The sequence below is a fragment of the Nerophis lumbriciformis genome, linkage group LG06 (assembly GCF_033978685.3).
Source record: "Nerophis lumbriciformis linkage group LG06, RoL_Nlum_v2.1, whole genome shotgun sequence".
Classification (NCBI taxonomy): domain Eukaryota; kingdom Metazoa; phylum Chordata; class Actinopteri; order Syngnathiformes; family Syngnathidae; genus Nerophis; species Nerophis lumbriciformis.
The window spans coordinates 29598816-29612742 of NC_084553.2; the positions used below are offsets into that span (position 1 = coordinate 29598816).

General features: G+C 39.4%; 1 protein-coding gene across 4 annotated transcripts in view; it reads right to left on the reverse strand.

Annotated features, from left to right (window-relative positions):
• Window positions 1–1390: 1390 nt before the first annotated feature.
• The window catches only part of usp10 (ubiquitin specific peptidase 10), a 61655-nt gene continuing 49118 nt past the window's right edge, over window positions 1391–13927 (reverse strand). For all 4 annotated transcript variants that reach the window (XM_061964047.1, XM_061964046.1, XM_061964045.1 and 1 more), the window contains 2 exons: window positions 12554–12619; window positions 1391–4663 (listed from right to left, as the gene is read on the reverse strand). In XM_061964047.1, the coding sequence (XP_061820031.1) occupies window positions 4476–4663; window positions 12554–12619 (254 nt within the window). In that variant the 3' untranslated portion in view covers window positions 1391–4475. The remainder of the gene's footprint in view (window positions 4664–12553; window positions 12620–13927) is intronic.

A 13927-nucleotide genomic window follows, 5' to 3' on the forward strand; every position in this document is an offset into this window, starting at 1 on the left:
ACCAAGTAGTTACAGGATCATACATTGGTCATATTCAAAATCCTCATGTGTCCAAGGACATATTTCCTGAGTTTATAAACATGTGAATTTTTTAAAAAACAAAGAAAATCTGACGCCAAAAAATATTTGTGTAATCTTGGTAGTATCAACTAGATACGTACCTGTACTTGATATCATTACAGTGGATGTCAGGTGTATAGATCCACCACTGGTGTTTGTTTACATTTTGATGCCGGTGACCTAAGTTGTGTAGTGAAACATGTTTAGCTATTCCTCGTCCTGCAGGAATGATACTTGGAAGAAACTCACTTTATTTGTCGCCATGGAGGCGATGATTAGTGATTTAGAAGTACCGGTAGCTAAAACACTGCCGACGGCAGATGGACGTTAGCCGCGAGCTAGCTAGCCATGTCTTAAAGCACCTCTTCCTGAGGGCGTTTCAGTGTTATAACTTCACTTTTATCGTTAGTTTTTAAGCCAAAATGCGTCCGTTCTCCCTTTTCTGTCTACACACTGTGTCTGCTTGTAAGTACTCCGTGATTGTGCGCTGCCGAACATGCTCCTCTGCTCGTAAAACCAGCAATGACTCGACGTGACGACGTGGGACCGGTACGTTTCAGGGGCAGTATAGTAGAAAAAATGGTTCATTAGTATTGCGGTACTATACTATCGGTTTACTTTTATTTCGCTATCGGGCAAAAGTACCCAGCTGCTAAGTCGAATGCAAAGAGTGAACCCTCATGCAGCCTGTTAGGAAGCGACAGACCAACAAAAACAATAGTTATCCTTTGATCCCGGAGGGGTTGTTTACCCATCAGTTTGCTGAAAATGTTTGAAACTTTCAGAAAATGTCATAAATGGGGATAAGGGAAAAAGTGACTACATTTTGGAGATACATTGGATCACCATCTAGATCCAGGCTTTTTTTTATTTTTATTAAATGCTTTACAATTGGGGGATTGGGCCTGGCCAGTGCTTTTGTTATAGAAAATAAGCTACAGCGGAATTTGCTTCAAAATAAACCCAATGTCATAATATGATATTGAATATGTGATTATCACAACACTAAAATTGGCCCTAGTGCGTGAATGTGAGTGTGAATGTTGTCTATCTGTGTTGGCCCTGTGATGAGGTGGCGACTTGTCCAGGGTGTACCCCACCTACCGCCCGAATGCAGCTGAGATAGGCTCCACCACCCCCCACCACCCCAAAGGGGACAAGCGGTAGAACACATTTTCACTACCAAAATGCAGAATATCAAATATTTGTGAATTATGAGTAAATGTGAGTTTGTTTAGCCTTGACTTAATTTTGAGGTGTCTACTAAGTGATGGAAAAGAGAAAGTCGAAGTTTGCCATTTAAAGAGGAGACATGCCAAAAATAAAGGTATTAAGTTATGTCATCACTTTATTTACATTGTATTATGGATTTATAGGTCAAAGAATCAAACATTACTTGGTGTCACCTTATGCAATGGTTTCTGGTATGAATCAAATAAATGGTGCCGTAAAGTGTTTATGTGACATGTCCTGGCACAGGGCACCATTGACGCTCAGACCACATTTGTGCAAGAAGACCCACACCAATTCGGAACTACGACAGTTTATATAGTATGCATTGCTCTTGCCCTTTCCTACGTATGTACCATTAATGATTCTATGGTCATCACATTTCATTGCAATCACTGGTACCCTTATGTGGCAGCATCACAAAAACACATGACAACTTGAAGACTCATGTTATGCATTATTAAGGTTTCAACTCACAAGGTTTGACTTTTGAGGGAATTATTTTCAGACCATTCCGCTTGATTGTGCACAAATTATATTGAAAATGATGGGGACTGCTGACAAGGGAGTTTAGAAGGATTTACATTCCAAGAAAGAATGCAAAGTAATTAGAAAAAAATACATATATGGTGATACTGAAGGGAGCTTGTGTGGGATTCAACTGGTTTTCTTTTATGTGGTTGTGGTGCTGCCTTCTGTTGTCAATTACATGTACAGCATTAGCACACCAACAGCTTAGAAAGTGTGTGTTTTTCCCCTCCCAAGACATCAGCCAAGAATATAGTCAGGTTTGTACTGTACATTGTTCCTAAAGGTGCCTAAGCGACTTCACTGGACACCATCACTTCAGAATGAATAAACATTGGCATCAATCAAACCATGCATTTATTTACGCTTGACTATCAGCAGCAGAGCAAAGCCACATTTTAGGACAGCCTAGGTATTGTAAGGAAGGAGTAAATAGGATATAAAAAAAAAAAAAGCTGACAGAGCAGATTTTTCAATGATGGGTCTGCTTTCCATTACGCATAGGCGAGCTGAGCCACAGGCCCCAGAGCACTGCGAGGCAGCCAGGCCGACCGCAGTCTAGAACCTGCTACAAGTACGACATGTTGACAAGTAGAGAAGAGGACCAGCTTGCAGTGAGCGTCACGCCAAGACACCGCATTGTTAGCGTCTGGTTCACATTTGTTGAAACAAATAAGACGGCACAAGCAAAAATTGTTTTTTTGTGGTCTCCAGCTCATTAGCAAACCGCTTCTTTGCACAATCCTTTATTTTGAACAAAATAGAATGCTGGAGGCTTGAAATTAAGATACAGATTGAATTGTTGGAAAGCCCCAGCAGTCAATAGTGTTAGCACATCGTCAAGACACATTTTCACCGTCTTAGCGAGACCGCAACAAAATGCACGTCAGAAAGCTTGTCTGTTTCAAAATCCCCACATTTGGTGACTTTCTTTTTCTTCTCAGGGGAATAAATATGCAAATGAAAAACAAGATGAGTTTAGGGAGAAATCACAACAAACTTGCAGCACAAATCCATCATAAAGTTAGCTCTAGGAAGCAGGGTCCAATATGACATACTTTGGTTTAGGTTGGCAAAGGTTTCAAACTTTGAAAGGAAAATGACATCAAGATAGACCTTAATGCAAATGAGAAGGTTTTCAGTTTTCACCTCAGGTACATGGCTGGCGCTAAGATGGCACATTGTGGCAACTGGAGCTGCTTCATAGCAAAGTGAAATAAATGTGGAGAAAATGACGGGTTCATCTTTATTCATTGTTGTGCTTTAGCCTGTGTCATTTCCTTCTAAACACCAATTCAAATGCGGACAATGTCAGAGGGGAGCATGAGCGTGAGGACATCCAATAAAGCCAAAACATAACATCTTTTAGTAGCTTGGACAAACAAAAATCACTACAATCAATGAACTACGCAAAAGTTATATTTTCAACAAAAGCAAACACTGTCTCCATTTGGGCATGTCTGAGCGCTGGTGTAGTCTAACTTTTCCACCCTTTGACACACGTAACGGGGAAGACATGCCAGCCTGATTCGGGTGAAACGTCAACCCTCGCAGATTGAGTTTGAGGGCAGATGGGTGGCTCTGACAGACGTAGACACAAGGCGAGGACAGAAACAATGAATAGTTTGAGAAGGAAATGTACAAAGTAAACAAGGGCAGCTCTTGCAGTGGAATCTGTCTTGATTAGTTGCCATCTCTCCAGTGCAAACAATCTAAAAACAAGTGCAGTCCTTAGGGACCACGCATGCTTACAGTCAGCATTTATTTTTGTGGGTTATCTTTTTTACATTTTTGTCTAAATATTTGCCAGCTATATCATAAACATCAGTTGTGCAGAGAAAGCTGTTTATCTTAAATTCTAAAGCGCATTAGACTTTTAAATTTTTTTTCGATACTCTTTCTAGAGCTATAGACCCAGACAGTGTTCAGGTCTTATCGTCACCGCCGCACTTCCCTGCGTGTTTGGTGGCTCAAATTGTATGTACCAAGGTAAAGGGAAAAGATGGAGGGAATGAAGACATTCAGGCTCTGAGAGGAGATGCTTGTGATGATGATGATGATGATGATGATGCTGGTGCTAGGCCTCGACAATGCACTCATTCTAAATACTGCCACCATTTTCATTGATGCAAAATCCCTCGGGTGGCCCAAAGTCCTACCACTGAAAAGGCAAAAAACTGATAATTGTGGGTCGTTTCTTTAAAAAAGGGCCACTGCAAAAAGAAATTACCCCATTGGTACACTTGTACGGTTCACTGAGCTTTAAGTCCATCTCAGGTCCAAGCCTTGACCTCCACCTCCTCTACTTCTTAAAGTTCATCTTTGCCACTTTTTGAGCAATACGAGAAAAAAATAACAGCAGTGGTGCACCGAGAAAAGCGAGCAGTTGCAAGGAATTCACGATGAATGCAACTTGTGTCTCCTCTTGGGAGAGACGAAGGGAAGAGGTGCTGGAAAAAAAGCTGGTTCTCAAGGAAGAAGGGACCGAAGGGAAGGAAGAGGAAAATCTTGCAAGAGAACAAAGTTGGGCAGTGTTTCTGTTCATCATATGTTCCACCTGTGTGTGTGTATGTGTATGTGTGTGTGTATGTGTGTGTGTGTGAGTGTGTGTAAGATGAGGAAGCATGTGTGCATACTGTATGCTGTTAACGGCGTGTCTACAAGAGGTCAAAGCGGCGGTAGTACAGCAGGTAAGCGGTTCGCTCTGCAGTCTGCTTCACCACCATATACGGGTTGATGACTTTCACCGCCTGGTCATCAATGCGTAGCCAACCGTTAAGACCGATGTGGAAGACATCCGTGGTGTAGTGGCCACCTGTTGCGCTGTTCCCATGGTGATAGACCACTGGCAGGGGAAAAAGATGCGGGGGGAAAATGTTTTTAAACTTGGAACAGAGAATTGGTGGTTTTGAAAATACAGAATATTGCACATATAAGAGTAACTGTAGACAATAAAGTGTCCATATTGTACAGAAGTGATTTGTAGGTTACTATTTCATATCCCTTTACAGCAGGGGTGTCAAACTCAAATACAGAGTGGGCCAAAATTTAAAACTGAACAAAGCCGCGGGCCAAGGTTGAACAAATTAACCTTTTAATAGGGACCCAAACAAGTGTTGCATTAAATATTGAACAAGCAAGGCTCATAACTTTATAGTGACATGCAAAATCGAGTTTCAAATAATAATAATAATAATAATTAAAAAATATCAATGGCATATCAAATACAATTTAAATAAAAATGTAATGCCTCTTTTCTATTTGCAGCCTTCTGAGGTAAATATCAACAGTAACTTTTTCCACAGGCTAATACATTTGAAAATAAAATAATGAGTAAACCAACCATTCAGGACATTAAACGGCTCAGTTTGCAACACACTGATCTAATCTGATGTGCCCAAGCCAGATACCTGCCATCTTTTCTTGGATGCTAGTTCATTAATGTCGGGGCTCAGGCTTTGAGCTGAGGCATCCCTCATTATCGAACGAAGGTGTTCATCAGTCATTATTTCTCGTATTCCACAGTCTTGGGGGCGTGCCTTACAGGCACTGCTTTTAACGTCCTCTACGAGCTGACGTCTCGTCTGCTTTTCATCCATTCTAACAACGTGCCCGCCCAGTCACAAGATATGAGCGGCTCCCGCACGCACGCACGCACGCACGCACGCACGCACGCACGCACGCACGCACGCACGCACGCACGCACGTAAATGCAAGGCATACTTGGTCAACAGCGATACAGGTTACACTGACGGTGCCCGTATAAATAACTTTAACACTGTTAGAAATATGCGCCACAATGTGAATCCACACCAAACAAGAATGACAAACACATTTCGGGAGTACATCCGCACCGTAACACAACATAAACACAACAGAACAAATACCCATAATCCCATGCTGCCCCAACTCTTCCGGGCTGCAATATACACCTCCGCTACCACCAAACCCGCCACCCCCTCTCCGTGCGTCGGTTGAGGTGGGCGGGGTTGGAGGGGGCGAGGTTTGGTGGTAGCGGGGGTGTATATTGCAGCCTGGAAGAGTTAGGGCTGCATGGGATTCTGGGTATTTGTTTTGTTGTCTTTATGTTGTGTTACTGTGCGGATGTTCTCCCAAAATGTGTTTGTCATTCTTGTTTGGTGTGGATTCACAGTGTGGCGCATATTTCTAACAGTGTTAAAGTTATTTATACGGGCACCGTCAGTGTAACCTGTATCGCTGTTGACCAAGTATGCTTGGATTCACGTGTGTGTGCGTGCTGTAGCCGCACGTAGACTGGGCCAGCATTCGCTAGACTGGGTGAAAAGCGGACGTGATGATTTTTGGGAGGGGCACTGAAATTTGAGAGTCTCCCGGGAGGGTTGGCAAGTATGAGAATTAGCGGTGAATGCGGTGGTACCGCGGCACCGGCGCTGAATATAAGCGGCGGGCCAGCTCTAGTGTTAATTTGATATCGCCTCAAGGGCCAGGTGAAATTACACGGTGGGCCAAATTTAGCCCGCGGGACAGAGTTTGACACCCATGCTTTACAGGGTCTCAACAGGTCAAATGTAAGACTTTAAGACTTTTTAAAGACCACATTGAATATAATTTAAGACCAATTCACATCCATGCGGACAAAAAAAGTACAAAGTCATAAAGGAAAATCAGAGGGCCAGAATTAATTGTAGGATATTAATTAATTCACTGCTCTTTCACATTGGAAAACAGAAAGGTTAAACTAACTAATTACCCCGGAAGCCTCTCTATTGTAAACTAATTGGAAAAAATATATTAGCAAACATCAGAACAGCCATTTTTCAGATTTGCCATAAAACTGTTTTCTTGCGAGTGTGCTTCACATGAAGTGTTTTCATGTAACAACAACCAGAATGTCAGCAATGGTTAAGGAAAGTACAACATTATATTGTTTGTGAAAGAGACTGCTAGCATCTCTGCTACAGCTAAATGGATAACTTGTGCAATGTTTTTGTAACTGTCAGAATTGAGCAAACAGACAAAAACATCTACAGTACTACTACTGTATCTGCACGAAGTTGTGAAAAACAATGTGCAGAAAGAGCGATCGTCTCAAAAGAAAGAAAGCGATTATGGCTGGCAAGCCTAACATTCAGATTTGCTCAGCTCATTTAGTATCTGCTACGTATGAGTACATTTTTATTAGTTTTTGTGACTTTTTTTTTTTTTTTTAAACATATTGCTAAATAAACAATAATTATTTTTAATTTAAGCATGACAAGAGGACATTCCTTGTTTTCCTCACCCCACCATCAACTGAGTGTAAACACTAAACAGACCACTTTTATAGCTTTTAATGTCAGTTGCTGTATAAACTTGGAGGAAAGATTATGCATGAGAAGATGACCTGAAAATATTGAAATAAATATACAATAATTTTTTTATATAGTTTTACTATAAAAAAAAATAAGCACAAATTCAGCACAAATTAATATATATAATAGATGTATATAATGTATATAATAGAATGATTTCACTAGTAAAAATCGGTTGGGTTATTGATCTCCTTCAGCAATTGGCGCCACTTTACCTATATAACACTCTTTTGGGTGGTTAAGTTGATCCTTGCATAGTTGTGCAAATGTTTGTGGCGTTTATTCATCTTTTGACATGGATTTATCCCGGATTTTTTACTTTTACGTCATCATTCCATTCACATCAGCGCCATGATTACAAACGCTTCCCTCCTCGATGTCTCCACATCCATGTCCTAAACACGTAAGACATTTCCATCCACCGGCTTCAAGCGTGCATTAAATTGATCGTTCTGAAACCACAAATCATTCAACTTGCACTTACCCATCTTATGCAAGAAAGTCGGCTTTGCTTTGGGCTTTTGTTAAGTTTTCTTTGCCGATATGCTATGCTGACCACACCACTGCGCGCTTACACACTAGCTGGTGGTGTGCGATACATTCTGACCGGTTTGAGAGTTCCGTTTTGTACAAAACCCAAAACCAGTGAAGTTGGCACGTTGTGTAATTTGAAAAAAAAAAAAACAGAATTCAATGATTTGCAAATCCTTTTCAACTTATATTCAATTGATTAGACTGCAAAGACAAGATACTCATGTTCGAACTGAAAAAATTTTGCAAAACAATCATTAACTTAGAATATAATGGCAGCAACACATTGCAAAAAAGTAGGCACAGGGGCATTTTTACCACTGTGTTACATGGCCTTTCCTTTGAACAACACTATGGCTGAAACGACGCGTCGACATAGTCGACGTCATCGGTTACGTAAATACGTCGAGGACGTTTTTGTTCGTCGACGCGTCGCATAGTTACGTCACACTACCGTCATGGCGGAGCGCAAAGCAGACGATGCGAGCGGTGCGAGCGAGGGGAAAAAAGCACGCCAAAAGTCGTCAAAAGTGTGGGAGTATTTCAATAAACGGCCTAAGAAGAAACGCTACTTTTACTCCGCTACTTTTATCTACATTCAGCTCGCTACTCACTACTAATTTTTATCGATCTGTTAATGCACGCTTTGTTTGTTTTGGTCTGTCAGACAGACCTTCATAGTGCCTGCCTTACTGGTGACGTTTCACTTCGTTCCACCAATCAGATGCAGTCACTGGTGACGTTGGACCAATCAAACAGAGCCAGGGGTCACATGACCTGACTGGCTCCGAGCTAACTTCGGGTGTTACCATTTAGTGGTCAATTGTACGGAATATGCACTGTACTGTGCAATCTACTAATAAAAGTTCCAATCAATCAATCAAAAGTGTGAAGGAAAAAAGACCCTTTTTTTATTTCAACCGTAAAGACTGACTGCACAGTTCCTGTCTTCACAATAAAAGTCCCGCTCCATCGCGCCTTCGCTTTCAAAATAAGAGTCTCCGAAAGCCAGCGCAAACAAGCTAGCAAGCTACGGAGTTTGCCGCCAATGTATTTCTCGTAAAGGGTATAAAAACGAATATGGAAGGTGGACAAATAAGATGCCAAATAACAACCACTTTCATGTGGTATTAAACAGAAAGGAGGAACTTTTTTTCTCCTCCATTTGAAAACGTGGACGTTACCAGCACTGCTTCCTGATTACAATCAATGCAAGTCATCAGAATCAGGTAATACACCAACTTATATTCTTGTCTTCATGAAAGAAAGGAATCTATATGTTAAACATGCATGTATATTCATTAAAACACCTTTAACATGTAAACAAAAACGGCAAAATAAATAAATATAAATTATATACTGTATATATCAATGTATGTATATATATATATATATATATATATATATATATATATATATATATGTGATATGTGTGTGTATGTTACTCAGTACTTGAGTAGTTTTTTCACAACATACTTTTTACTTTTACTCAAGTAAATATTTGGGTGACTACTCCTTACTTTTACTTGAGTAATAAATCTCTAAAGTAACAGTACTCTTACTTGAGTACAATTTCTGGCTACTCTACCCACCTCTGCTAATAATGTTGTTGTATGCACACTGTGTCGAGCGGAAATGGCCTATCATAGCAGCACAACGGCAGCGTTCTTGCCATCACCATCAACTAGTCAATCGTCCGCGTGAGTATACGTTGTCATCATTACACAAAAACATGAATGTGTCATTTGTATCTGCGTTGTAAATTCATAAACTAAAGCACCGTTTCGCTCTGAGAGGAGCGTTTGGCGTGCCTGTTCAGTGTTTACAAAGACGCGCTCCTCTTTAACGCTAACGTTAATTAGTTGAGCAAATACATTTTACAACATTAACAATTACGTATACTATGTACAAACGAACAATTAACTTTCACTTTAATCATACTATCATTGTTGTGTTAAGCAAAATAAGCAAAAGTTTTACTTTTGTTGAAATGTTTACACTGCTACAGAATATTTCGTTTTGCACTTTTTTGTATTGGATGTTTATCTTTATTTTTGCACATTTTAGCAAATAAGCAATACTTTTACTTTTGTTGAAATGTTTACACTGTTGTTACAGAATATTTCCGTTTTGCACTTTTTTGAATTGGATGTTTATCTTTATTTTTGCACATTTTAAAGCAAAATAAGCAATACTTTTACTTTTGAAATGCTTATACTATTGCAGAATATTAAGATTTGCACTGGATGTTTACTTTTATATTTGCACATTAAAAGCAAATAAGCTACTTTTAATTTTGTTAAATGTTTACATTGTTACAGAATATTTTGTCATGTTGTTGTCAATGTTGACTGAGTGGCCATACTTTTTTTTTTGTAAATAAAAGCCATGCCTTTTGAAAAAACTGGCCTACATTTATTTTTTCATCTTCATTTTAAATATAAAAAAAAATCGGTAAAAGGAAAAATAATCTATAGATTAATCGAAAAAAATAATCTATAGATTAACCGAAAAAATAATCTATAGATTAATCGATAGAAAAATAATCGTTAGCTGCAGCCTTAAACAACACTCAGTAAATGTTTGAGAACTGAGGAGGCCAATTTTTGAAGCTTTTCAGGTGGAACTCTTTCCCATTCTTGCTAGATGTACAGCTGTCAACAGTCCGAGGTCTCAGTTGTGTTATTTTACGCTTCATTTTCAAATGGGAGACAGGTCTGGACTACAGGCAGGCCAGTCTAGTACCCGCACTCTTTTAGTATGAAGCTACACTGTGGTAACACGTGGCTTGACATTGTCTTGCTGAAATGAGCAGGGGCGTCCACGATAACATTGCTTGGATGGCAACATACTGTATGTTGCACCAAAACCTGTATGTACCTTTCAGCATTAATGGTGCCTTCACAGATGTGTAAGTTACCATACAGTCACAGATGCTGGCTTTTCAACTTTGCGCCTAGAACAATACAGATGGTTCTTTTCCTCATCGTTCCGGAGGACACGACGTCCAAGGTTTCCAAAAACAATTTGAAATGTGGACTCGTCAGACCACAGAACATTTTTCCAATTTGCATCAGTCCATTTTAGATGAGCCCGGGCCCAGCGAAGCCGGCAGCATTTATGAGCGTTGTTGATAAATGGCTTTCGCTTTGCATAGTAGAGTTTTAACTTGCACTTACAGATGTAGCGACAAACTGTAGTTACTGACAGTGGTTTTCTAAAGTGTTCCTGAGCCCATGTGGTGATATCCTTTACATACAGATGTCGGTTTTTGATGCAGTACCGCCTGAGGGATTGAAAGTCCGTAATATCATTGCAGTGATTTCTCCAGATTCTCTGAACCTTTTGATGATATTACGGACCGTAGATGGTGAAATCCCTAAATTCCTTGCAATAGCTCATTGAGAAATGTTGTTCTTAAACTGTTCAACAATTTCCTCACACATTTGTTCACAAAGTGGTGACCCTCGCCCCATCCTTGTTTGTGAATGAGTGAGCATTTCATGGAAGCTGCTTTTATACCCAATCATGGCACCCACCTGTTCCCAATTAGCCTGTTCACCTGTGGGATGTTCCAAATAAATGTTTGATGAGCATTCCTCAACTTTCTCAGTCTTTTTTGCCACTTGTGCCAGCTTTTTTGAAACATGTTGCAGGCATCAAATTCCAAATGAGCTAATATTTGCAAAAAATAAAGTTTTCCAGTTCGAACATTAAGTATCTTGTCTTTGCAGTCTATTCAATTGAATATAGGTTGAAAGGGTTTTGCAAATCATTGCATTCTGTTTTTATTTACGATTTACACAACGTGCCAACTTCACTGGTTTTGGGTTTTGTCGTTACATTATAGAGCCCTCAAAAATGTTAATGTTTAAAAGCAAGACTAATGTTTATGCATGTTTTAAATAAAAGCAACGTTAATAGATTTGTAAGACATTCCCTAATCGTATTTAAGACCTTTTATGAGATTTTAGGAACATTTTAGACATTTTAAGGCATTCAAATTGTTGGATTTAAAAAATGTTAAGACACTGCGGACACCCTGCGTTAAAAGGAATCGTGGAGATTTTTCAGCTAATCGCTAAAGCACATGTGTCAAATTCAAGGCCCGGGGGGCCACATAATTTTTAAAAATAACAAATTAAATGTCTGCTTGACACCTTGACTTATGATTTCAAAGAAAGTTATCCATAATTTTTATGTATTTTTTTTAAATAATCAAATGCTAAGGCAATTGCGCATTCACTGTAAAAGCAGCCCTATGAAGGCAACATAACACTGGCCTGCAATGAAAGTTTGACACCCCTTACTTGCGTGGAATCTGAGTCGAGGATGTTGTGGCTTGTGCAGCCCTTTGAGACACTTGTGATCAAGGGCTATATACAGTAAATAAACTTTAAAATTGATTATTTCAATGAAGGTATACAGTCAAGTAAAGAATAAATGCTACTTTAAGTCACCATAAGCATTGACAAAACATGCAGCAAATTGAAAGCCTCAGAAAATTTGGGGTTGTCAAAAACTGTGCGCCATGATCAAAATTATTACAAATAAATGCTTGACTATTTCACTTTGCATTTAATGAGTTTATAGCACATTAGTTTCACATTTGAAGTTGAATTACTGACATGAATTAACTTTTGCACGATATTAAATTTTTTTTGGTTGCACCTTGCACCTTTTTATGTGAATTCTCATGAAAATCTAATTTAAGAATTCTGCATTTATATTAACAGTGACCTTTTTGAGTCGGTGAAGTTTCAGCAAAAACATCATGTGCAAGACTTGGTGTGACAATGATGTGTTATTGGGTAAAACTTAAACCAAACTGTAAAATGAAAGGACCCATAATGATGATGAAGAGAACTTACCAGCAAAGAGCCTGTATGTTCTTTGGCCCTTTAAAACTTTGCCCTTCACTCCAGGCGACAAGAGGTCTGAAAGGACACCATGTAAAAAGCTTAGCAGCGTGATCAAATTGCGTGTCTATTTGTAAGTAAACCCACTGATGTCCCATTTAGAATAGCGCCACGCAAGTCAAAACTACAACAATCCTTCATAACTACCGTATAATAAAAAGTGTTTAGCAGTGGTGTAATGGTATGCCTATTTGTATTTAGTATTTTCAGGACAGAGGCATACCAAAGTCCTACGCTACACTAAAGTCATTGTTATTTTTCGCACACAACACTGTGCAGATCCCATGCTCTAGCCAGGGGAACTCTGCGGTGACATGCGAGACAGCCACCTTTTTAGCTGTACGTTCAGCACAATACAGTAATATCTGTGAGTTGGGGCTTGGTGGATGACGTGAGAACTGAGAAAGGAAGTTGGGTGTTAGCGCAGGTTCTGGGGGTCGGTGTGTGAAATGCATTTGAATTGTGGCCGATTGTAGCTTGTTGATGAATGTGCTCACCGTGTGTTGTGTTACCGCGTGTTAATAAAGCGATTGAAAATGTTTTTGTGACTGTGGCTCTCATTGACCATATAAAATAGTTTCATTTAAATTATACATTACAAAAGACAGTGTTTCTTGCATTATGCATTAACTCAATCAAATACGAGCGGTCACAAAGTGGAGTCTTCCCCGATTGAGCAAAGATCCAGACATGTAAAACCGTGTGTGTGAAAGACATAAACCAAGGGTGTCCAACTGCAGGCGCACTGACCATCTACGGACAGTTTGCTTTTTTTTTTTACATTGAGCCTTAGCACATTGTCAAAATAAAATAAAAATACAGCAAGTGGGCATTATTTAATGAGAACAAGCTGAAATGTTGCTGATAAGTTATTTTTAATCCTTCCAAAAAAATGTTTACGTCAACTTTGCGCCACATATCCAGTGTGCAGCAATTTGTCTGTTTGATCAGCCCTGGCGTAAACAGACAAAGACAAGTAGATAAGACAAAAACAGTGAGCTGCTACTGTTCAGCCACAAACTGAAGCTGTTAATGCTGCACTTGGGCAAATAGGTAGATCACATTAAAAATAAAGATCATTCACGCTGTTCAAACTTTTACTGTTGTACTTACCTGCATTTAAAAAAACTTGTAGATTATGATTTAGTTCATCTTGTTTTTTTTGTTTTTTTTTAAATTGTACTTACTGGCTAAGTAGTTGTATGATTTATATTTTCAACCCACCTGTACAAAACAATTACGTAATCGAACTGTAACTTTAACGTCAATGCAGGGTTTTCCCTAGACTGCCAAGATATCTGTGGCATGGGCGCGGTCACCATGAAG